This window comes from Cervus elaphus, chromosome 15 (assembly GCF_910594005.1).
Source record: "Cervus elaphus chromosome 15, mCerEla1.1, whole genome shotgun sequence".
NCBI lineage: Eukaryota > Metazoa > Chordata > Mammalia > Artiodactyla > Cervidae > Cervus > Cervus elaphus.
Window position 1 is genome coordinate 67,331,005 of NC_057829.1, and position 23,567 is coordinate 67,354,571.

Below are 23,567 nucleotides of genomic sequence, written 5' to 3' on the forward strand. Positions count from 1 at the left end.
GGGCTCCCGTTTCCATCACTGACACCACGGGAATCAGAGCTGAGGGACTGGCTGCCCGGAGGCTCCCTGGGGAAGCCAGGCCGGGGGACGCCTGCCTCCCTGGCCCACTGGCTCAGCACAGGGGTCTCGGGGGCTCGAACACGGCTAAGCCAGGGACAGCTGAGCCGGCAGATGTGGCCCCAGGACTGGGTGGCCATGTGCACAGCCCAGCAGGTCCCCTTAGGTCCTGGGGTGTGGCCTGCATGGGGCCAGGCTCACCTGGTTGTCAGAGTCCACCCAGGACTTGCCCTGAGCTGAATCCCCTTGCATTCCAAGGGTGTGTCCTTATCCCCCTCCTTCAGGATATGGTGACCACGGCCTCTGACACCACTCACCTGTCTTGCACGTCTCCCGCGTACCTTCTCTGGGTACTGGTGATACTGTGATCAGAACGGTCCTGCTCTACCAGACTGACTGACAATAACGTGGGGAGGGAGCAGGGCACGTGGGAGGCAGTGATACATTCCCTGAAGGAAGATGAAGCCAGGACAGGGAAGCCAGTGCCGGGGATTTTATGCAGGAAGGCCAGGGTCGGCCTTGTTGGGCAGCTGTTTGAGTCAAGATTGCAAGGAAGCGCGGGACCAGGCTGGGGGCTCTCCTGGGGAGGGGCTGAGTGTTCCAGGCAGAGCGGAGAGCCAGTGTGAAGCCCCTATGGCAGAAAATGGCTGGAGGGTGCGAGAAGGGGCAGGAGGTGTGGCTGGAGCAGAGCCAGCTGGCAGAGGCAGCAGGTGCCACCAGGGGCGAGGCAGGAGCAGGCGGAAGGGCCTTGACTCTGAGCAACACCAGAGGCATGGAGGAACGTGACAGAAGAGGGACACGATCTGATGTACATTTTTAAGTGGTCGTTCCATCCTCTGAGTTGAAAATGGACCATGGAGGGCAAGGGCAGAAACAGTTGAACAGTCAGGCCAGGATCCAGGGGAGGTGAAGCTTGCCCCACCCCTGCCCCCAGGGTAGCAGCTGGGGAGATGGTGAGATGTGATCAGGGTCTGGGTATATGCTGAAGGTGGTGCCCAAAGGATGCGGTGACATATTGACAGGGTGCTAATCTAGAATAATGCCAGGGTCTGGGGCCTGAGCCAGAGCCCCCTGGAGAGCTGAAGGACCCGTCAGCCAGTAGTTCGAGGAGAGGAGGGCAGGGCGCTGGAGCAACCTTTGCCTTCTAGCTGCTGCTAAGTCACTTCAGTCGTGTCCGACTCTGTGAGACCCCATAAACGGCAGCCCACCAGGTTCCCCTATCCCTGGGATTCTCCAGGCAAGAATACTGGAGTGGGTTGCCATTTCCTTCTCCAATGCATGAAAGTGAAAAGTGAAAGTGAAGTCGCTCAGTCATGTCCAACTCCTAGCGACCCCATGGACTGTAGCCTACCAGGCTCCTCCATCCATGGGATTTTCCAGGCAAGAGTACTGGAGTGGGGTGCCATTGCCTTCTCAAGCAGCCACATAAGAAGGCAGAACCACCATGGCTGCCAGTACCAGGCTCACCAAACATCTCTATAAAGAACACCCTTTCTGTGTGGGGCCTATGGTCTAGAGCAAAGGCTGGCAGCCCAGAGGTAGACCCCACTTCCCACCCACGGAAGCCAGCAAGTGGCCTGGGATCAAAGCTGAGGGGCTGGGGCCCGTTGCCCACCTCCCCCACCGAGCTGGGCTGTTTTGCAATCTTGTCTTCCTCACAAGATGGAAAGGGCCACAGTCCCCCACCCCAGCCCCCTGAGCACTCAGAGGTCCTGCAGCAGCACACTTGAAAGACGCCGGGGTTATCTGCAAAATTCCAATTAAATCCACAGGCTTTGATAATTTGATAAGCCACTCCACAGTCGCCCCAGAGTCAAAATACGCTGTTACTCGATCCCGTGTTTATGTTTCAGGATGGAGGGGGGAGGTGTATGGTGGTCTGGGATGGTGCACACGGTCCTGAGAGGAAGGGATGTGAGCACTTGGCTGACGGATCATCAGCGTGGGTCACCCTTGGGTCTGAGCTACACTCTGCATGCAACACAGGTCTCTCTTCGCAGGTCCTGGAGGCCGAGAGGGGCCAGGGTGGAGAAAACCTCTGGAACTCTGGAGCCACAGCCAAACCCACCTCCTGACCCTCAGGCCTGTCTCGTGCTAGAGTGGTTCTGTTCTCAGGCCCTCTCTTGCCAGATGAGAAGTGAACTGGCCCAGGTGGCCGGTACCACCTCAAGAAGAGGCAGATAACCCCTGTTGCCATGGAAACTTGGAGACTAAATTGCTTTATGGCTCCTCCCTGCAAAAGCCAGGCTGTGATCTGCAGAGGTGGAGTGCGCAAGGAGCCACGTTCCATTCTGTTCAACAACCTCCCATCCAATGGGCCAGTAGCACTGGCCGGGTTATCTCAGTACACGTGTCATCTCGGTAAGCCCCTGAACTGCCCCAGGAGTCCGGCATTCCTGCTTTTCAGGGATAGAAACACAGAGAGGCTGGGAACATGATCTGAGATCACAGAGACTTGAGTGGTTGGTCTGGACCCCAGAGCCTGCCCTGCAAAGCCACGCCTGCGGCCTCACCAACACATAACTGTCTCCCCAAGCCTAATTTCCACCATTCCTTGAGGGCCTTCCAGGGATGGGCAAAAGGCTAACCTATTGCCATTAGTCGGTTTCCCTGGTGGCTCAGTGGTAAAGAATCTGCCTGTAATGCAGGAGTTACAGGAGATGCAGGTTCGATCCCTGGGTTGGGAAGATCCCCTGGAGGAGGGCATGGCAACCCACTCCAGTATTCTTGCCTGGAGAATCCCATGGACAGAGGAGCCTGGAGGGCTACAGATCATGGGGTTGCAAAGAGACGGACATGACAAGCAACTGAGCACGCACGCACACATTGCCATTAGTGTGCAGGTGAAATAAGACCAACTTATTTAGCTGACTGCCAGAGAGAGGGTGTGGGGTCACCAATCAAAGGCAGGATCAGCTGATTTTATGGCCATGCACCTGCTACTTCACCCAACCAGTGACAATCCCTCTGGGCACACGATCATGTGTGACTCCAAGGATCAACCCACCTGGGGAGAGACATCTCCTCTCTCCCTGTGGAAGGAAGCTGAACAAGAGGCTCTGAGAGGCCAGCACAACTGGGGAGTGGCAGGGCCAGGTGGACCTGGGGATGCTGCGCTGAGTTATCTTGTCTGCTCCTGACAATAAGCTGTAAACCAGAAAGAGTTTGCACGAAAACCTGCTCCCCAGATGCAGAGACACCCTCCCTTGCCAGGTCTGGAGTCAGAGAAATGAGGAACAAGCCTTGGTCATAGGAGTCTGGGGACTGATGCTCTTCCTTCCTTTGGTCCATGTCTGCTTAGCCTCATTGGCCTGGCCAGCACTCCCTCTACTGTATCCCCACGTCTGGAGTCTCTCCAGGCTGGCCTCAGCATTAGCCTCACAGGAGAGGCTTGAGCTACCACTTACTCTTTGGGGGGGTTGACATCCTCCGGTCGGGCCTCAAAGAACCGAAAGACTTCATCACACTGTGAAATATGGGGCGGCAGCCGGACAAGGGCCTGTGGAAAGATAGGAAGAAAGGGCATTAGGCCTGAGGACACTGGGAGCAGGAAAACCAAAAGCGAGGTCAGCTTGGGCCAACAGTGATGGGGGGAGGCTTGAGGACTGTGCCAGGGAAGACATAGTGAACAGGTACCACCAGCTACCCACCCACCACCCAACCAGACAACTAATCAAGAAATTAACTAATCAGCTAACTAATGAAACAACTCTCCCTTCATCTATCCATCCATCCCTCCCATCAACTAACCAACCATTCCATTACTGAACTTACCACACAGTCAATAAACCCGGTCCAGTGTGGAATGGTGTGGGGTGTAGGGTGAGGTCAGGCAAAGCCCTGCTTCTTGGCCCCTCATTTAGGATGGAGAGAAGACAGTCAAAGCAATCAACCTGTCAACCATCCAGCCAGCAATTCAACCAACCAATCATCTAATCAGCCAGTTAACCAACTAAACAACTAGCCAACCAAATGAAAAAGGAAAAAAGAAAGGGAGGAGATCATTAAACCCTAGGTCTTAGGGTCCTTGCTGCTGCTAACTCACTTTAGTCGTGTCCGACTCTGTGTGATCCCATAGACGGCAGCCCACCAGGCTCCCCCGTCCCTGGGATTCTCCAGGCAAGAACACTGGAGTGGGTTGCCACTTCCTTCTCCAATGTGTGAAAGTGAAAAGTGAAAGTGAAGTTGCTCAGTCGTGTCTGACTCTTAGCGACCCCATGGACTGCAGCCAACCAGGCTCTTCCATCCATGGGATTTTCCAGGCAAGAGTACTGGAGTGGGGTGCCATTGCCTTCTATGCTCAGGGTCCTTAGGAACGTATTATTCTGCATGAACCCTGAAAGGGTTCTCTCTTGCCCACAGAATAAGTCCAAAATCCTTAACTCCACAATCCAAGGCCTTTTCCCACCAGCCTCGTCCCCCACTCTAGCCACACCCTAGCCTCACCAGATACACACAGCCTCTAAGTACTCACTGCACCATTAATTATTTAATGACAAGCTGGTCATTCTACCATGGACAATAGGGTGCTATGACAGAGTCTGACTGGACCTGGGAAGATTAGGAAAGGAGATGGTTTTAGGAAAGTCTCTTTGAAGCTGATTGCTGAGAGACAGGTAAGAACTGACAGGTCAAGGGACTTCCCTGGCGGTGCATTGTCTAAGACTCCACACTCCCAATGCAGGGACCCAGGTTTGATCCCTGGTCAGGGGACTAGGTCCCACGTGCTGCAACCAAGACCTGGTGCAGCCAAATAAATAATAAAAATACATAAATATTTAAAATATAAAATGATGAATTAAAAAACAAAAAAGAATTGACTGGTCAAGGTGAGGGTCAGGGGACCAAGTATGGTGGCTCTAGGACCTGCCGGAGGTTGGGTGTGGCAGGGTCTAATAGGGCTTTGCTTAGGCCAAGTTGAACTGAGCCTGGAGGAGCAGAATAAGCTGACGGGTGTGGAAAGGCTTCTTAGAAGAGTGGGCAGGAGTTTGGCCCAAGGGGTGTGCAGGATTTGGGCAGGCGGGAGGAGGTGGGCATCCCCAGGAGGATAACTGCAGGCAGGGGTGAGGGGAGCTGTGAGTTTGTCGTTCAGGAGGGGTGAGAGCCCGCTGCTGGAAAGCAAGGGACGAGGGTCAGAGGTGATCAGTTTCCTGCTCTGCACCAGCACGGATGCCGCACCTTTCAGCCTGGGCACCTGGACCGATGCTGACCCGGCTCAGTCCGGTGGAGTGGTGGGGGGATGTAGGGTGAGGCCAAGCAAAGCCTTGCTTCTGGGCCCCTCATTCAGTATGGAGAGAAGACACTGGGGTGATCCTTTAATACAGACAGACAGATGAGGTCAAAGTAGGGCTGGGGGACAGGGCCAGTCCTGGAACTCTGGGCTAGAGCCAAGGGAAGAAAGACGGAAACCCTGGGTGACAGGAGTGTGAGGAACTGCTGATAAGGAGGCTCCGGAGCAGTGGCCAGCTGGATGGGAGCCTGTCTAGAGCCCGTGCCTCCCCAGGCTCTCTGCACTGGGGCTGCTTCAGGTGCAGTGACCTGACCCGGCAGCTCCCCTGTGCCAACCATGCTGGGCCTCCATGAGTGTGGCCACCTCGTGATGGTCCCATGAGGGCAGATCTCATTCCCGTGTTACTGAGGAGGAGACGGAGAGTCAGGGAGGCCACGTGGCCTGCCCACATGTGCGAAAGACCTTGCTAGAAAGGAAGTTCCACGCGGGCAGAGATTTTAGTCTGTTTTGTTGACTGCTGTGTGCCCAGATCCTAGGAGAGAGCCTGGCACTCAGGGAGTATTTGTGCAAATTAATGAATGAATAAGGCTTTGGTGTGCAGCACCAATAGGACATAATAGAGGGGCAAGAAAAGCACATGTGGTCTTCGGTTGCGTTGACAGAGGTGTAGTGTTGAGGAATGGACGTGATCGTTTACTTCTCTGAGCTGCTCAGGTAGAGATTCAAGCGTGGCATTGAACACAGCGGCCTTTCCGGATGCCAAACCCACAGCCGGGCAAGAGGGGACAAGACCTGATCTTAGCAGGTAAAACACACTGTGCATCTCCCAGCTGCTCCTTCCAGAGCCTGCGGTTTTCCAAGGGTCTCTAACAGATCACATCCCCAAGACCAGGCAGGGAAAAACAAAAGAAAGGAAATTAACATTCAAAGAGTAACTACCACGTGTCAGGCACTATGGTAGGACTCTCCAATCATCCAACAAGCAGGGAGCCTTTTGGTGTATGCCCGGGTAGTACAGGCATGAGCCAGACATAGCGCCTGCCCTCACAAGCATACATCTAGTGGGGCAGACCCCGTACTGTCCTGGAGGTACCCATCACTGCTTCCATTTATGGTGGGGACACTGAGGCTCCTGGGGGTGGAGCCACAACTAAAATAAGTGGCAGAATGAAGCCCTGTGCTCAGACATAGCCTGGGGGGACTTATCCCTATAGTGTTTAAGTTTTAATTTAACACACATGGTAGGTGCTGCTTTGGTCCCCAGGAGAGGATAGAAGGAAAGAAAAACTGAGGAAGAAGAGAGAGACAGAGAGATGGAGGGGAGGAGAGGAAGTTGGAGACAGAGACAGAGATGGAGGGAGAGGCAGAGACAAAGAGAGAGAGACGGAAAGAGAGAGAGAGAAGGAGAGAAAGGCAGAGACAAAGAAACAGAGAGATGGAGAGACGGGGAGGAACAGGGAAACTGAGAGGCAGAGACAGAGAAATGGAACGCAGGCATGTGCAGAGAGCAAGGGTCCCTGGTGGCAGGGAGGGAGGAGGGGGTCGGGAGGGAGCACTAATGGGCCGGGATGGGCAGGAGGCAGGAGGGAAGCATTCCCAGGGACCCAGGCTGTGTGCAGAGTGGCTGCCAGCGTGACCTCCCTGACAGCAGAGGGAGGGGGCTGGGGCAGGCGCCCTCCCACACGGGCGCAGAGCGGCCGCCTGGCTCCCCCAGCGGCAGCGGTGAACACAGGGGCTCTTCATGCTGACAGAGACCGGCATTCTCGGGGCAGAGGACGCGTGGGCTGGAAGGGCCTCAGACAAAGAGGCCTTTCGGGCAAACCATTGCGGCATCTTTATTTAACAGAGCGCCCCGAGGGGAGCCGCATTGAGGGCTCGTCCTGATTTCAGGCTGACAAGAGGCTCTTGGCTCAGAGCGGCTTCCATCAGAGACGCCGCCAAGCCCAGCTCCGGCCAAGATCATTTGGCAGGAGCGCTGGGTGCGGAGCAGTCAGTCCCCAAGGCCTGGGCTGGTGATGACAACCAGAGCGGGGAACCCCCAAACCTAGCTCTTCTTGCAGGAGCTGGTAGGGGCCAATCTGTGGGCACCTCAGGGGCATCACCCCTGGCTCAGACCTAAAATGCTGTCATTGGGCATTCAGCATGCACACCGTGAGGTGGTTAAGTCAGGGACTCAGGGCTAGGCAGACGTGAGTTTGAGTCCTAGCTCTGCTATTCACAGGCTATGTGATGCTGAATGCCTTGCTTGCCCTCTCTGGTTTCAGTATGATGGATCTCATAGGGTACCTGCCTATTAGGAGGTTAAATGAGATCGTGGATATGAGGAGCCTAGCACAGTGCTTGGTGCTGAATTAACAGTAGAATTTAGGGACTTCCCTGGTGGTCCTGGCTTCCCTGGTGGCTCAGACAGTAAAGAATCTGCCTGCAATGCAGGAGTTCAGTTCAGTTCAGTTCAGTCGCTCAGTCGTGTCCAACTCTTTGCGACCCCATGGACTGCAGCACTCCAGGCTTCCCTGTCCATCACTAACTCCTGGAGCTTACTCAAATTCATGTCCATTGAGTCAGTGATGCCATCCAACCATCTCATCCTCTGTCATCCCCTCCTCCTCCCTCCTTCAATCTTTCCCAGCATCAGGGGCTTTTCCAATGAGTCAGTTCTTCGGATCAGGTGGCCAAAGTATTGAAGTTTCAGCTTCAACATCAGTCCTTCCATTGAATATTCAGGACTGATTTCCTTTAGAATTGACTGGTTGGATCTCCTTGCAGTCCAAGGGACTCTCAAGAATCTTCTCCAACACCACAGCTCAAAAGCATCAATTCTTCGGCGCTCAGCTTTCTTTACGGGTTCAATCCCTGGGTTGGGAAGATCCCCTGGAGAAGGGAATGGCAACCCACTCCAGTATTCTCGCCTGGAGAATTTCCTGAACAGAGGAGCCTGATGGGCAATAGCCCATGGGGTTGCAAAGAGTCGGACATGACTGAGTGACCACATTTTTATTTTCACTGGTGGTCCAGTGGTTAACAATCTGACTTGTAATGCAAGGGACATAGGTTCGATCCCTGGTCCGGGAACTAAGATCCCACTTGCCTCAGAACAACTAAGCCCATGTGCTACAACCAGAGAGTCTGTGCATCACAACAAAAGGTTCTGAATGATACAACGAAGCTTCTGCATGCTGCAACTAAGACCTGGCACACCAAATAAATAAATAAAAACTTAAAAATACTGAACGTTGGTTATACTATTGTCCTCATTATCATTATCCATTAGGTGAGAGCAGTGAGGCATACTAGAAAGAACAGGAGTCAGGAGACTTCAGTTCTAGGTCCAATTCTGCTATTATACACTGCTACATGACCTCAAGCAGCTCACCTCACCTCTCTGGTTGTTGCTCCTTTTAGGATAAAATAGACTAGCCTTAGAATCTCAAACTTAGCTCATGGAACACATGTTGGATGAGATAAAATGAGTTCCGTGGGCACACGTGAAATGGTGCTTCGTAGATCCCTGACTGGGTCTTGGTGGGCAACATGTTCATCAGCACAGCAAAGGCAAGAGACCCGCAGAGCTGTGTTCAGGCCAGTAGTTATTAATAATAATGACATCCTGGAAGACAGACTCATGTAATCATCACATTAAGAGATTGGTATGACTATGACTCCAATTTTACAGAAAAAGAAACTAAAACACAGAGAGGTTGAAACATTTCTCAAGGCCACACAGCTACCAAGGAGCAATATTTTGAATCAGGTGCTCTGAGTCCAGAGCCTATGCTCTGTCTCGTCTGCAACTCTGTACTGCCTCCGGCATTGCCCACAGGTTGCTATGGTGGAGCTGGTTTTCCAAACAATTCCTATTGACAGCCGGTGGAACACAGCTAGGCAAATCCAGGCTACAGACTTTCTGACATTTCTTCCAGCTTTAACAGTCATTGGCTCTAGGGCTTTAAACAGCACCATCATCAGTGAATTCAGGGTCTAATCTACCACAAGCTTGGTCTTTGCAAGTGCTGCAGTGGCATGGGAGGGAGGCCCCAGGCAGACTTAGCTCAGGCCCTGTGCTTCGAAATGATCCCCCTCCAAGAAGCCCACCATTCTGGGTAATGTCTGAAGAGGTATTCAGTGATGTCCGCAGGGCCACACAGCTAACAAGTGACTGAGCCAGTGTTCAAATGCAGATTGGATTAAGTCGCTCAGTCCTGCCGACTCTTTGCGACCCCATGGACTGCAGCCAACCAGCTCCTCTGTCCGTAAGATTTTCCAGGCAAGGATACTGGAGTGGGTTGCCATTTCCTTCTCCAGGGGATCTTCCCAACCCAGGGATCAAACCCGGGTCTCCTACACTGCAGGCAGATTCTTTATTGAGTGAGCTACAAGAGAAGCCCCAGGGTGACGTCTACCTTAGGACAAAACAACAACAAAAAAAGCAGTTTCGCATCTGTCAAAGCAACTGGGGGAGTCCTGCTCTTTCCACGGGATCAAACACTCTCCTATTTTTAGCAGCATCATTTTGGCTTCTAATCAATGGAAATCTTATAGGTAAAAACCCAGGAACTCTTGGTGGTGGAGGACGGGGGGGGGGGGGGGGGGGGGGCTGGAGTCCCACCCATTTTGCCCCCATTCCCACCCCTGGGGCTGCTTCTAACCTGCTCAGATTATTCCTCCTAGATCAGCATCTTGGAAGCTGGGAGTTCACCGAACTTGCATAAATCAGAGTATTTCAAATGCATGAGTTCTCTTTTTGAAGGATCTAAGCAGCAAATTCTTTTGAAATGGAAATAGTGCTTAATTCGCAATTGCCGTTTAAGCCATTTCACAAGTGATACTAGTAATTGGGGCCTCGGGGACATGTCACCCTCCTTGGAGGCTTCCTCTGGCTGGATTCCCTCGTGCTGGTTAGTGAAGACACAAAGACAGCAGATGGGGCCTTCGAGGGGCTCTTGCCCTGAAGAAGATGGACACACGGGAATGACCTGCTAGGAGGGTGAGTGTGCCGTGCAGAGCCTGCGTGGAGTACTCAGCGTGGCCAGCTTTCCCTGGGGAGTGGGGAGGCTTCTGGGAGGGGGGCCTGGAAGCTGAATGTGTGCCTAGGAAAGAGACCAGCACAGACCAAGGGGTGGAGGAGACCTAGGGGAATCTGGCTAGCTGTGGATGGCTGCGCTTCTGCGGACTGGGCTGTAAGGCAGGGGGCTGAAGCCAAAGCAGCCCATGGAACCACCCACAGAGGACCTGGCTGAGCTGCTCAGAGGTTCTTGTGGGCAATGAGGCTCCTCAGAAGACCTCTCCGTGGAAAATGGACACTATCAGCTTGATCCCAGGCTGGAAATGCTTTTTTTTCTGGGTCTGTCTGGACCAGAGAAGATGAAGAGATTCTGCCAGCTGGGTTTACTCCGAGTACCAGACCTCTCAGGAGGCATGAATGCGTCAGTCTTGGCTCTGCCTCAGTCTACCCCCACCAGGAACACTGCTGGCCCAGGCCTGCCTTAGCATAAGGGACACAGGAACAAAGTAACTCTCCCTGTGTCTAGGACTGAGCAGTCATGTCCTGCTTTTGAGAGGACTGTTTCTGTTGCAACATGAATCTTGTTCTTTATTAACACGAGAGACAATGATGGGCCATGATGGGAAACTCTCACAGTGGGAGGGGGAACGGCTGGGGCTAAGAACCTCCAAGTAATAGCCTCAGTTTTTGAATCTGAGAAGTGGGGCTAAAAATGAATGTGTCTGGGAAATGCAGAGGGTTGGGAGGGGGGTGCTTTCCTTACCCCAACAGGGCTGATCCCCTGTTGGGCTTGGAGTCTTTCCCTCAGTCAAATTCCAGCCAAGCCCTCATCCCTCCAACAAAGGAAGTCCTTGATTCTGAAACCAAGTTGATGGTGGACCGCAGGAATAATAGAAGGGAACTCAGCTTTTGGGGTAACAAAAAATTCTAGTTGCATCCACCAGGAAATGGAGACTTGTATAAGCATTGTTACATGGCAGAGGGTGGGCTGACTATTCTCAAACACTCTTTCTCACTGTCCACCCCCTGGGATATTTATTTTATCCCATAGACAAACACTGCAAACATGTATTTCACACACAGGAATGGGGTAGACGGAGTCATTTATGGGATAGATTGTTCATCTGAGCCCCCAAAGTATAGCTCACGCTTGTTAGTGAGATGAAAGTCTTCAAATTGTTGAGGCCACAGAACCATTAAATATTAACCGCATAACCATTCTGCCCATTAAATTAATTTATGGAGTAACAGAAAAGCCTTTGGAACCCCTCTTGATAGACAGCGGCCCTCAAGAGCCACATAAAACAATCAGCCGACTGGCACTTGGTAAATTTTCCGTGACGCTCATCCAATCTGCTCCATATATGTTTAAAGTTAACACTGAGATCTGGGCTGTGAAACTGCCATCAGGTGGAGGGACTGGCTGGCCAGCGAAGGCAGGGAGCCCGAAGTCTAGGGGAGTCCACTGCACGGTCAGACTTTCCATATCTGAGTCCTGGCAGAGGAGCTGGCTATGCCGTGCACAAAGCCGGCTTCACAATCTTGGGCGCATTTGAGTCCCCAGCAAATCCCAGACTGGAAGCCCATGCTGCCTAGCAGGTCCAAGGAAGATTCTGGCCAGCCAAGCAGAACTGCCTGGGCAGGTACTGGAAATCAAACTCTAGAGGTTCTGAGCAGCATGTGCAAGGACAGGTGGAAATGAGGCAGGGGTGGCCTTGGAGTGGACTGCACGTGGCTCTGACTGTGAAGCTGGCTGTGGGGGGCAGTGATGCTGAGTGAAATGTTGGACCCTAAGTGGCACAGACAGGATGACCGGGCGGCAGGGCTGTGACGTGCAATGCCGGAGGGCAGTGACCATGGACTGCAGCTGGACTTATCACTAATGATCATTCCAAGGTCACTCCAGGGTCTCAGACAATCGGACCACAGATCCCAGCTTTCAAGTTCAGCAGAATTAAAGGTCACTTCTGCACTGCCCCGCCCCCTCTGCCATTCTCGGAGTAAATTACCGTCTCCAAGCTGCCTGGCTGCCTGGTGAACCCATGACATTGCTCTTGTTGCCTGGCCCTGAGCAGTTCTCATCTATGCTAATTAGGTTAGGGGGCCCCCTCTCCTCTTGCAGACCCCACTTAAATGGTTTGCCAGCCACCAGTAGTACCACTGGGGCCCCAGAGTCCTCGTCCTGACTTAGGAGTCCTGTTCAAAGCCTGATCCCAGGAGATCAGATGTTATCACTTTCTTGCTCCAGACAACCCAGGAGACGGCATTTCCACAGAGCCCAGCTGCAAATGCCCCAGGCTCCACCGGCTCTGGGAGGCCGAGGCTGATGTAAACCATAAGTCCCAGAGGCAAGAGGCTCCCTCCTGCCCTGTGCCCTTCCTCAAATAGCTCTGCCCATTTGTTTAACTGCTTAAGAGAGGAATAAAGAGAAATAAAAGCACAGGCTGCAGCCATCAATTTAACTGGAATTGGCGATTGCCCTTTAAAGAGAAAAATGGATATTGATCTGAAGAAGAGAAACTTCTAACTTAAGGAAATTCATCATCAGGGCATCCTTTTACCTTAAGGCAGAAAAAGTGACCGAGCATAATTTGCACAGCCACAAAATTCAAACTTAGGATAAGGGAGAATATTTGGGAGTGCTTGCCTCTCCATCGTCTTGGGAACACCAGTTACTAAATTGAGCAACTAGGTTCTTATTTAAATATTTTATTATTGACAAGTGTTCCAAATTATGAAATATTTATGCAGAAAGGAGCCTTATGGTAACAACTCCATGTAGGGACAGAACATTTCAGAAGTTACAAACACTGTGAGATATATTCTCCTGCTCAACCCCTTCATGAACCCCACGAGACAAGATATTTTTACCCCCTCATCTTACAGATCAGGAAACGAGCTCAGAGAGGTATAGCGACTTGCCAGGGTCACCCAGCTAGTCAGTGGGGCACTGGGATTCAACCCCAGCTCTTCTCACTCTAGTACCAGTACTCACAACAAAACGTTATCCCCCACTTGCTTCTCCTCAAGATTCTTGAGTCAGACTCCACAATAGTTTTCACTTAACTAGGAAATTCCATCTCCATTAAAAGCCAGTGGTGCCCGGTGATAACATTAAATTGTTTGGGTCTTGTAATAATAACAACAAAAAGCCAGCATCCATCAAATGCTTCCTCTGTGTGGACACTCTGTGCTGCTGCCTTATGCCTGTCTGGTCACTGCATCCTCATGGCTACACTCTGCGAGGTACCAGTCTCCTTGCCGTTGGACAAGTGTGGAAACTGAGGCTCCGGGAAGTTCAGTAAGTCGCCCGAGTTCACACAGCCAGCAGGCATTCAAACCCAGGTGGTCTGGCCATCTAGAGGCCATGTTCCAAGGCCACTGAAGTGGCAGCCTCTTGTCCTCACTGCAGGGGTCCCAGCCTCTGGACAAGGTAGAAAGACAAATGGGTTCTGCTTCATGACGCGGCTGTCACTGCCTGTCTGTTTTGGGGCTTTGGCTGTTCTAATGTATGTATGTGTGTGTGTGTGTGTGTGTGTGTGTGTGTGGTGAGTGTTATCATCTATAAAGATGTGTACATGAGCATCTGTATCTACCAAGACTTCTGCGTATAAACAAATATGCATTTCAGGTGATACTGAACTCGAGACTGATTCCAAAATGTCCCAAAGGGAATTCAAAGAAAGAGTTCTCCTGTATCCAGCCAGACGCCACAGACAGAATCCTTTCAGCAGAGGTCCCTGCAGGAGCTCCCAAGCTGGTGGAAGTGATTTAAAGGAGTGTTTTGTAAACACGGACTCCTGAAAGGAGTAGAGCCCGCAGCCCTTGTGACCCAGAGGCAGTCCTGGGGTGACCCCTCCCTGAGGGACACCCACACCCACCCCTCTGGCCAGGAAACACCGGGCCTCAGGATGCGTCTGCTAAACAGCAGCAGAGAGTTCTGAACAGACAACCCTCCTTCCCAGATGCACAGACTCTCTGGCAGGTGGACCACACCTCCCCCGCCCCAGAGGCCCTCTTACCCGGCAGTACTCGTCTATGGGCTTCAGCCTCTTCACAGCTACGTCCCTGATGTGGCTCCTCCGGAAGAGGATTTTGCCTGGAAGAGAGAAGCTCATGAGCTGGGTGATTCTGGGTGAAGCTGCCGTAGGGACCTGGGACCCTACGTTTCCTCTCCCTCAGCTTCTCAGCATCTTAGCTGGCCACCAAATGCCCCCACCTCCGCCCACTGCCAAGGAAACAAGAGAGGAGTGGTCACCTCTCCCTGGGGGCAGAAGGTGCCCCAGGCTGAGGGTCCAGGACCTCTGGGGCGGGTGAGGAGCCCCAGAGGCTGCCATCTTGGCCAAATCACCTTGTCTGGGTCTAATGGCAGGATCCATGCCCCGATGTGGGTGAGGCTCTCAAGTGACCTCACGAATAAATACAAAGGGTGGCCCAACCCACACACTGTGCTTTGTTTTCAGGCCCATCCCTCCTTGAGAAATCAGCCTTCATTCCTGCCAGCCGGGCAGGAATTCCTATTCTTAGCTTAGGTGGGTGGTTATTTCCAGGGCAGGCACAGGCCAGTACAAGGAGGAGGGGCCCAATGGACCCCTCAGCTGGGCTGGTATATCCCTCTACAAGTATGGGCAAGGCTTCTGGGAAATGCCAGATCCCAAACCTTCTCTATTGGTTACACTTAGAATCTGAACTCCTCGGTGTGATGCGTAGTGGCCATCAATGTCCGGGTCAGTGCCTCCTTTTTAGAAGACTTCCTTGATTGCTGAGCTGAGAGTAATCACCCTTTTTCCAGAATATCCACACGTTTTGTCTAGTCCTAAGACACACACCACAGTCTGCTATGTATTGCTGACACTCGTGAGCCCCCTCCACCAGGGGCCTGTCTGACTTACCTTAGGGCCCGTGGAGCCCAGCATGTGGTGAGGGGCTCACCTCATGGCTTTAACAGGCATCTGTTGTCCCATAGACCACCCAGTCCCCCTCTGGAGAGCCTCCTTCCTCCATTTCTAACCGTGTGGTTCACACGGAGCTGACCACACCCCTTGTCAACAATGGTAGGCATGTGACCCAGTCTAGCTACCCAGAGTCACAGTGATTGGCTCAGAGGTGGGCAAGGGGACAGGATCTGGACCAATGAGGGTCGGCCCTGAGACCTCTGCTGGTGTCCTCTTCCCCCCAATGTTTCCCCCCACACTTGCTAAGCTGGCAGGATGAAGGCCTGGAGCTCCTAGTGACCATCTCCATCATTGCCTGAGATGGAAACAAACCAAGAGGAAGGATCTGAGCCTGGGACAGAGTTGGTGCTCAGTAATTGTTTCTTTTCTTTCCTCTTTTTCTTCAATGTACCATGTGTCTTGTGGGATCTTTGTTCTCCAATCAGGGATGGAACCTGTGCCTTTGGCAGTGAAAGCATGGAGTCCTAACCACTGGACCACCAGGGAATTCCCTCAGTAACTTGTTTCTTGAATGACTGAAAAGCAGAGCCAAGAGATGGTGAAGGGCAGACCCATTTGACATCATTTGAGTTGCCACATATAGCTGTTCCTAAACCCAGGGTCTACCTGGGACTTTTCACTTATATAAAATGTTACAATTTTCTAAAATTGAAACTTGTTGGAGATGCACTTTAATCACTTGCATCTCATTTAGGAGTCCTAAATGAGATGATTCCCATTCCATGTGAACAAATATGGAGACTGCATGTTAAGATACTTAAGCTTCCTCTATTGGTATCGTTTGGTCACTAAGTAGTGTCTGACTCTTTTGCAACCTCATGGACTGCAGCCCACCAAGCTCCTCTGTCCATGGGATTTCCCAAGCAAGAATACTGCAGTAGGTGCCATTTCCTCCTCCAGGGGAATCTTCCTGACTCAGGGATCGAACCAGCATCTCCTGCTTGGCAGGCAGATTCTTTACCACTGAGTAACCAAGCATGAGCATTGTGTTGGTCTAGGTTGTCTCCCCAGAAGTAGACCCAAGATGAGGAAGTGAGTGCAAGTTGTTTGGGAAGTGATCTTGAGAAGTAAGGCGGGACAGGCAAGAATGTGTCACCCTGCTAGTTAATCACCAGATGGCGGCAGCTCAGGTCTGTTGAGGAACTCGAGGCTCATATAGAACGCACTGCAGAGATATCCCCGCTGAGGGCGAGGAGACTGGGGTGCTTACCACCAACCCCCCTGCTTGTCTGAGCTTCTGAGAGCACTGTTTCTCAGGCACTCCTGGCCAAGGATGTTCCCCTGGCTAGAACAAAACTCCCAGTTGTCCCCGTGAGCAGACTCTGGCAGGGGCCCTGGGGGCCCTGGAAGCAGCTGCTGCAGCGCTCCCCGACTTCCCCGTCACCACAGGTACTGGTCACCAGCCCTGTTCCAGCCAGACTGCCAAGTACCTAACTTATTAAGTCACGTGTGACTTCTTGCTTGTTTGTGTCCCTCACCCCTCTGCACTCAGCATGAACCGGCGGCTGCTTCCTCCCCTTTCACCACACCTGCACTGAGCACAAGGCTTTGCATACAGCAGGAGTCCAATAGGCACTTGTTGATCCACGCACCTCCCTCCCTCTCTCAGATGCTCCCTCAAGCTCCCCTTCCTCCCTTGCTCCCGGAAGCCTCGTAGAGGGGCCGTGTCCCGGGCAGAGAGGTGACACTGTGCAGACTGGACGGTGTCATCAAGATAAATGGGCTCCTCCACGTGCTCCTTTTGAAAGGAGATAAAACATGATTTATCAAGACATGAGAGACGACTGTCTTTCCTCGGGGGAAGATGTCACAGAGTTGGTATTCCTGGCCTCTTTGTCTCCTACCCTTTTTTGGTTGCCCGAGGGCCAGAGGAGTACACGTGTGCAGCCAAAGGGGATGGCGTGTGAGAGGAATGCACAGCAGGAGGAGACCCACTCTCCAGACCTATGAATGACAAGCGGCCCTGGGCAGGGTTCTGGGCCTTCTCCCTGAGCATATTGGCTGTCAGGAGCTGGAGGCCACCCAGGCTCAGTGACACCAGCAGCCCAATGGTGTCTCACAAGAGCCTAGAGGACTTGCTGGGAGGCAGAGCACCTGGGCGGGTGCGGGGACCGGAGCTGGGGGCGGGGTGGCTCCCAGACCTGGCTCTGTCCTGTGCTTCTTTCAAAGGGGAAAGAAGTAACTGATCCACTCTCCAAAAATAGCACTCCTGCTCTTTCTCATCCTATCACAGGACAAAAAAAAAAAGCAGAGAGATGGGGAGACAAACTAGGTCCCTCTTCTAGGCCTCCATCTCAGGGCTGGCCAAGCCTATGACTGGGTTTGGTATTCTTGAGATGTACAGATATAGATATAGACATAGATAGATCAGATAGGACCTGATCCAGTTGCAGAGACAGAACTAGCAAAAAAATAATAATAATAATTAAGGGACAATTAAAGCCTCCAGAGGTACAGAAATTTAGAAGCGAGGGCTGGAGTAGCAGAGATAGGGAGGGGGCTGGGAGGGCTCCTCACCCTACCGTGCCCCTCAAGCCCATCCTCTGCAGTCATGCCTCCAGGCTGGACACCTCCCATCTCCCTCCCAAGGCTCATGGGTCTGTTGCTCAGGTATAAAGTCAGAGGAGAATTTCTGTACAAGCCATTTCCCAGTTGAGTTTTTGGACTCCTAACAGGGCTTCCCTCCTTCTCACTGAAATCCTGACCGGAGCACTGTCTTCTTTCCTTGGGGCCTTGGCACAGGCTGCCGGGAGTGGAGGAGGCGAGGGGGGCGGGGAGGACAGATCTGGAAGGGACTCTACAGCCTTGACTTCTCTGTTAGGAATCCAAACCGCACTTGGATGGCCAAACCAGTGACCATATTAAAAGGGAGAGAAAGAGAAAGAAGAAGGAGGAACATCCCCATTAAGGAAGCTGGGGCCACGGGACATTAAAGGCCTCTTGTAAATGTAATTCAGCCCGTTTACGGCAAGGCCAGGAGAGGCCCCTGCCAGAGCCTTCAAAGCCAGGCAGATGCAGCCCCAGAAATATGATAAGCATTGTAAGAAAGATCACACGCGGGACCTGAGACAGACCTCAGGATTAACTCATTCCTGAAAGTGGAGAAGAGAGCTGTCGAGTCTGACAGGGCCTGAGCCTGTGAGTGGAGGCCCCTCTTCCTGCCACTCTGGGCCGGGCTGAGACAGTGAGGGGGCCTCAGCTGGAGTCCTGGGTTCAAGTCCTGCCCCGGCTGCAGGCTGGCTATGTGACCCTCCACTCCGGGGCCTGTGCCTTTCATCTGGAGACTGAAGGGCCGGGCCTTGGTGGCTGCTCCCTTCAGAGTCCTAAGATGCATGTGGGGGTGGGGTCGTTGAGGGGTCAGACGAGGAGTGAGGGGTAACAGCAGCTAGGCGGTGACTCCTGCCAGGCACAGGCTAAGAGTTTTCCATTGGGTTCTTTGACCTAATCCTCACCACTTTAATTTATTTTTAAAATTTTCTTGTTAGGTTTTTTTGATATGGACCAGTTTTTAAAAGTCTTTATTGAATCTGTTACAATACTGCTTCTGTTTTATGTTTTTCTTTTTTTGTTTGTTGTTGTTGTTTTGACTGCAAGGAATGTGAGATCTTAGCTCCCTGACCAGGGATCGAACCCATACCTGCTGCACTGGAAGATGAAGTCTGAACCACTGGACCACCAGGGGAGTCCCCTTACCACGACTTTATTAAAGCAACCGCTTTTACTATCCCCACTCTGCCCTGGAGGCAATGGTGGCTCAGAGAGGTTGAAGGACATGTCCTAAGTCACACAGCTATGAAGTGGCTGAGTTGGGATTTCAACCTGGGGTTTTGGAGCTAAGATAGTGAGAGCGAGAGAGAAGGCAACAAATCTCCAAAGAATTCTTTGGGCTCAGATCATGTAACGCGGTGAGAGCCACTGAGGATGTTCTTGTGTGTGTGATGGGCACGTGATTCACATCTCCTCCACGCCAGGTGCTGGGCTGGGGATCTGGGGAGTAGCTGCCTTGGGGGCTGAGTGGGAATGAAGCAAGCAATAAAACAAACACTGATTGTGGAGGATGCCCCACGTCACGGGGGTCTCTGCTGACCAGACACAAGTGAATGAATGTGTGGGTAAGAGTGAGCAAGGGAATGAGCGAAAGGACCAATGGACCAACGAGGCAGGGGAGGAGAGGTGCCCCAGTGTCTAGTGGACTTGGAGAGGAAGAGCTCCCCGAAACGGTAAGCCTCCCTGTCCTTTAAAGGGCCCTTACCACCCCACCCCCATCCCCAGCCTGGCTGAGCAGGTGCCAGCCCAGTGGGAAAGGGGGATGCTCACCCTCATAAGCAGGAGGGCATCACATGGGGGAGGCCAGCTCTGCCTCACCCCCCCACCCCGCAATCTGGCCTGACCTTCTCACCATGAATGTCCACTCTGGGCAGGGACACACAGGTGGGCACTTACTAGGAGGTCCCCGCATTTCGGAGGCAGAGGGTTTCTCCCTCCCACACAGGATACCAGGCACTTAATGAAGCATCTTAGTGGCACTTGAGGGGTCTTAGTAGTTGGCATTTGCTTCTAAAGAATGAATTATTTCAAGAAGCAGAGAGATGAGGACATGGCTCCTTCTCATTGGTAGGGAGAAGTGGTTAAAGAAAGGACTGAAACTTCTGAACGCTGTTAACCCCCAGGCCAGCCACAACCCCAAGTTCCTCCTTGTGAAGAGTGGTATCCATGGGGATTCCTTGAGCAGGAGTTGGGGGTTCAGGCACATAGGAAGAGCGAAACAGCAGACACTGCACTCCTGGCGAGGGAGCCCCAACCCAGCCATGAAGAGCCTGTGGGAAAACTCCACAAACCAGGCACATGTTCTGACAAACGGGCAAGTACCCACTGCACAGGGGTAATAAGAAGGTACCGGCTTCAGGGAAAATAGGAGAGAGCTGGCCTCGTGTGGTCTGTCCAGGCTGATCTATTCTTGGCAGCCTCTCCTCTTCAAAATCCACAGCATATATGCATGCATGAATACATCCTCATATAACTCCCTCTTCCTTGCTATTTTTGCCATCTGAAATGCCATCCATCTACCCATCCCTCCATCCAACCATCCATCCATCCATCCATCCATCACTGTCTTGATGGAGGGCCTGCTCCAGTGATAAACGGATGGGGGAAGCCCTGCTCTCAAGATGTTTAGCTTCTAGGAGGGGAGGGGATGTGTATGGAAGAGATTTAGTCTCTGATTTCCATGGAAACTGAGGAGGAGAAGAGCCAGCCACACAAAGCTCTGGGGCAAGAGGGCTCAGGCAGAGGCAAACACAGAGCAAAGATGGAAGATGGAAAAGAAGCCATGTAGGAGTCTTACAAGCCACAGAAAGGAGTCTGGTTTTCTTCTAAGTGCCTGCTGACCCAAATCCCTCCCTATATAAGGCTCAATTTCTAGCATCTAAGGCCTTCTCCAGGAAGCCTTTCTTGAATGCCCGCCTCGCCCTCCTTTACCAGCCTCCTGGACCGCTGGCAGTCACCCCACTCCTGCCCTCCCCTTTTGCTGTCATGGGGAATTTGCAAGGGAACTACCATCCTCAGGGGCCCCCCTCACCTTCCCAGGGGCCCTTGATGCACAGGCCAGCTCCCCGCAGCCACCCTGCCCTCCAAGGACATAGGTGCTCCCAACCTTCTCTCTTCAGGGCCACCCATAGAACTGGAGCATCAGAGGGACTTTCTTAAACTAGAGGGAGACCACAGGAGGCCCCAAGGTTCACAGACCACAGGACACAGAGTCCTCGTTTTCCACGAACATCACTCCTGTCTATCTAATTGGATCTGAGGACAAAATGGAAAGGGGAGTGATTCAAGCTCCCGGGGCTGCCAAAGCAAATGACCACAAACAACAGAAATGTGTTCTATCCCAGTTCTGAGGCCAGAAGTCTGAAATCAAAGTGTCAGTAGGGCTGCGCTCCCCCTGAAGGCTCTAGAGAACAATCTTTCCTTGACTCTCCCAGCTTCTGGGGCCCTAGGTGTTCCTTGGTTTGCAGCAGCATCACTCCAGTCTCTGCCTCAGCCTGTGTCTCAAACCTCCCTCTGCCTTTCTCTTATAAGGACACCTGTCTTTTGGTTTTGTGCCCATCTTAAATTGAGGATGACCCCATGTCAGGATCCTCAATTTAATTACTGGCAAAGACCCATTTCCCAACTAAGGTCATGTTCACAGGTTCCAGGGGTTAGGTTGTGGACATATCTTTTGAGGGCCACTCTTCAACCTACTTACAAGGCTTATGGGAGAGTCCACAGGGCTGACCAGACACTTTAGAAAGTCTTGGATACCTACTTGGATTGTAATCATCCTGAGGTCAGGCATGACTTTCTCTCCTCCCTTTAGCCCTGGCAATACCTGGCATGGAGCTGGGTGTAATGAATGTGGGTGTTGCCTGACACCCTTAGGAGGGATGGGGCAGTGTCTGGAGAGAGGGGGTCAAGGGTCTCTGGAACCTAAACTGGGAGAGACAAACTGCTAGTATCTGCAAGCTAAGTAAATGGGGGACAGGGGTCCTCTCTGGCTCTGTGGGCTGATGTGGTACCCTGGGGAGAAGTGACAAATTTCCTAAAGCAGTTAGAGGAAAGAAGATGTGAGGGTTACTAGAGGGACTCCCCACCCTACCCAAAATGATATGTAAGAACGTTTATGCTCCTCAAAATTCATGTTGAAACCCTAACGCCCCCTGTGATGGTAATAAGGAGGCGGGGCCTGTGGGAGGTGACGAGGTCATGAGGGTGGAGCGTTCATGAACAGGATTAGTGCCCTTATAAAGGGGGCCCCCGCAGAGCTAGCTCTTCTGACATGTGAGATGTAGAGAGAAGTCTGTAACCTGGAAGAGGGCCCTCACCTGACCTCGCTGGAACCCTGATCTCAGACTTCCAGCTTCCAGAACTGTGAGAAATCGATTTCTGTTGTTTACAAGCCACCCAGGCTGTGGTATTTTGTGATAGCAGCCTGAACAGATAAGACAGGGTGACGAGACACAGGCAATGCCTATGGAGAGGAAAAGGGAATAATTAATCTTCTACTCCCCCAGCTCTCTGCAGGCTCATGACCTGGCGTGGGTCCTTGGGTGAAGTGGGTCAGCCCAGCAAACAAATCCTGTGTCCGACTGCCCGGCTTGGGTGTCTGGCACGGCTGTGGTGCTGACAGACTGATGAAGACAGACGCTCTTAAATAAAGAGCATTGGGCGGAGGAGCACCAAGAGAACCTGAATCTGCTCAGGGCTCTTCCTTCACCACAAAAAACAACAAAAAACACCCCTCCTTCATTTTCATGCCTTCAGTTTCAAAGAGGCTGATACTAAGAAAGAAAGAAAAAAGAAAGTGAAGTCTCTCAGTCGTGTCCGACTCTTTGCGACCCCATGGACTAATGTAGCCCACCAGGCTCCTCCGTCCATGGGATTCTCCAGGCAAGAATATTGGAGTGGGTTGCCATTTTCTTCTCCAGGAGATCTTCCCGACCCAGGGATCAAACCCAGGTCTCCTGCATTGCAGGCAGATGCTTTAACCGTAAGGACCCAAACTGCTCCAGGGAGAATCAGCCGGGACTTCCTTAATCACTCAGACTTGAGTACAAAGAGGCATCAGCTTTTCACTGGACAACAGGGTCTGGTTAGGGAGAGAACACAGAGGCCCTGAGGGAAGGGAACACAACGGGTGGAGGGGAAGAGAATGGAGAAACAAGGTCAGCCTTTGCTGGCTCCCCAGGTTTCTGCAAGCTGGTCCTGCCCTCGATGCTCAGCTGTTTGCTGACTGCAGCGGGAGGGCAGGCCCCTGCTTGTCTCTCCAGAGCTGCCCCTGAAGCCAGTATGCCGCCTCTGGCCTGCTGCAGTCTGGGGACAGCCGGCCACTGGCTCACACCTGCTCTCAGCCTCTGATGTGGCTGAGATGACAGCCCTATTCTTTGCGGCCTTCTGCCTGGCTCAGTCTGCACTCTGCCCCCAAGCCTGCTTCTTACATGCTACACCTGGCCTTGCTTGCCCTTGACCTAGACCAGTAGAGACAAAGGGCCCCCTGTGGGCTAGGGGAAGGCTGGGGTGAAGCCCAGATGCTGAGGCTGGAAGCAGTAAGAACACACAGATTCTGCATGGACCTGCTCCCACACGGGAAGGTCCACAGCCCAGGGAATCCTGACTCCATGCTGTGAGTTCTGGCTCCCACAAATCTCTCTCTTCCAAATCCATTTAAGATCCCGCCTTGGCTTAAAGTCTATCTTCCCTGGTGGCTCAGACGGTAAAGCGTCTGCCTACAATGCAGGAGACCGGGGTTTGATCTCTGGGTCAGGAAGATCCCCTGGAGAAGGAA

General features: G+C 52.5%; 1 protein-coding gene across 3 annotated transcripts in view; it reads right to left on the reverse strand.

Moving 5' to 3' along the window:
* The window catches only part of SH3PXD2A (SH3 and PX domains 2A), a 243,640-nt gene that overhangs the window by 105,226 nt on the left and 114,847 nt on the right, over positions 1 to 23,567 (reverse strand). For all 3 annotated transcript variants that reach the window (XM_043924906.1, XM_043924907.1, XM_043924908.1), the window contains exons 4-5: positions 14,312 to 14,388; positions 3,465 to 3,556 (exon numbers count right to left, since the gene is read on the reverse strand). In XM_043924906.1, the coding sequence (XP_043780841.1) occupies positions 3,465 to 3,556; positions 14,312 to 14,388 (169 nt within the window). The remainder of the gene's footprint in view (positions 1 to 3,464; positions 3,557 to 14,311; positions 14,389 to 23,567) is intronic.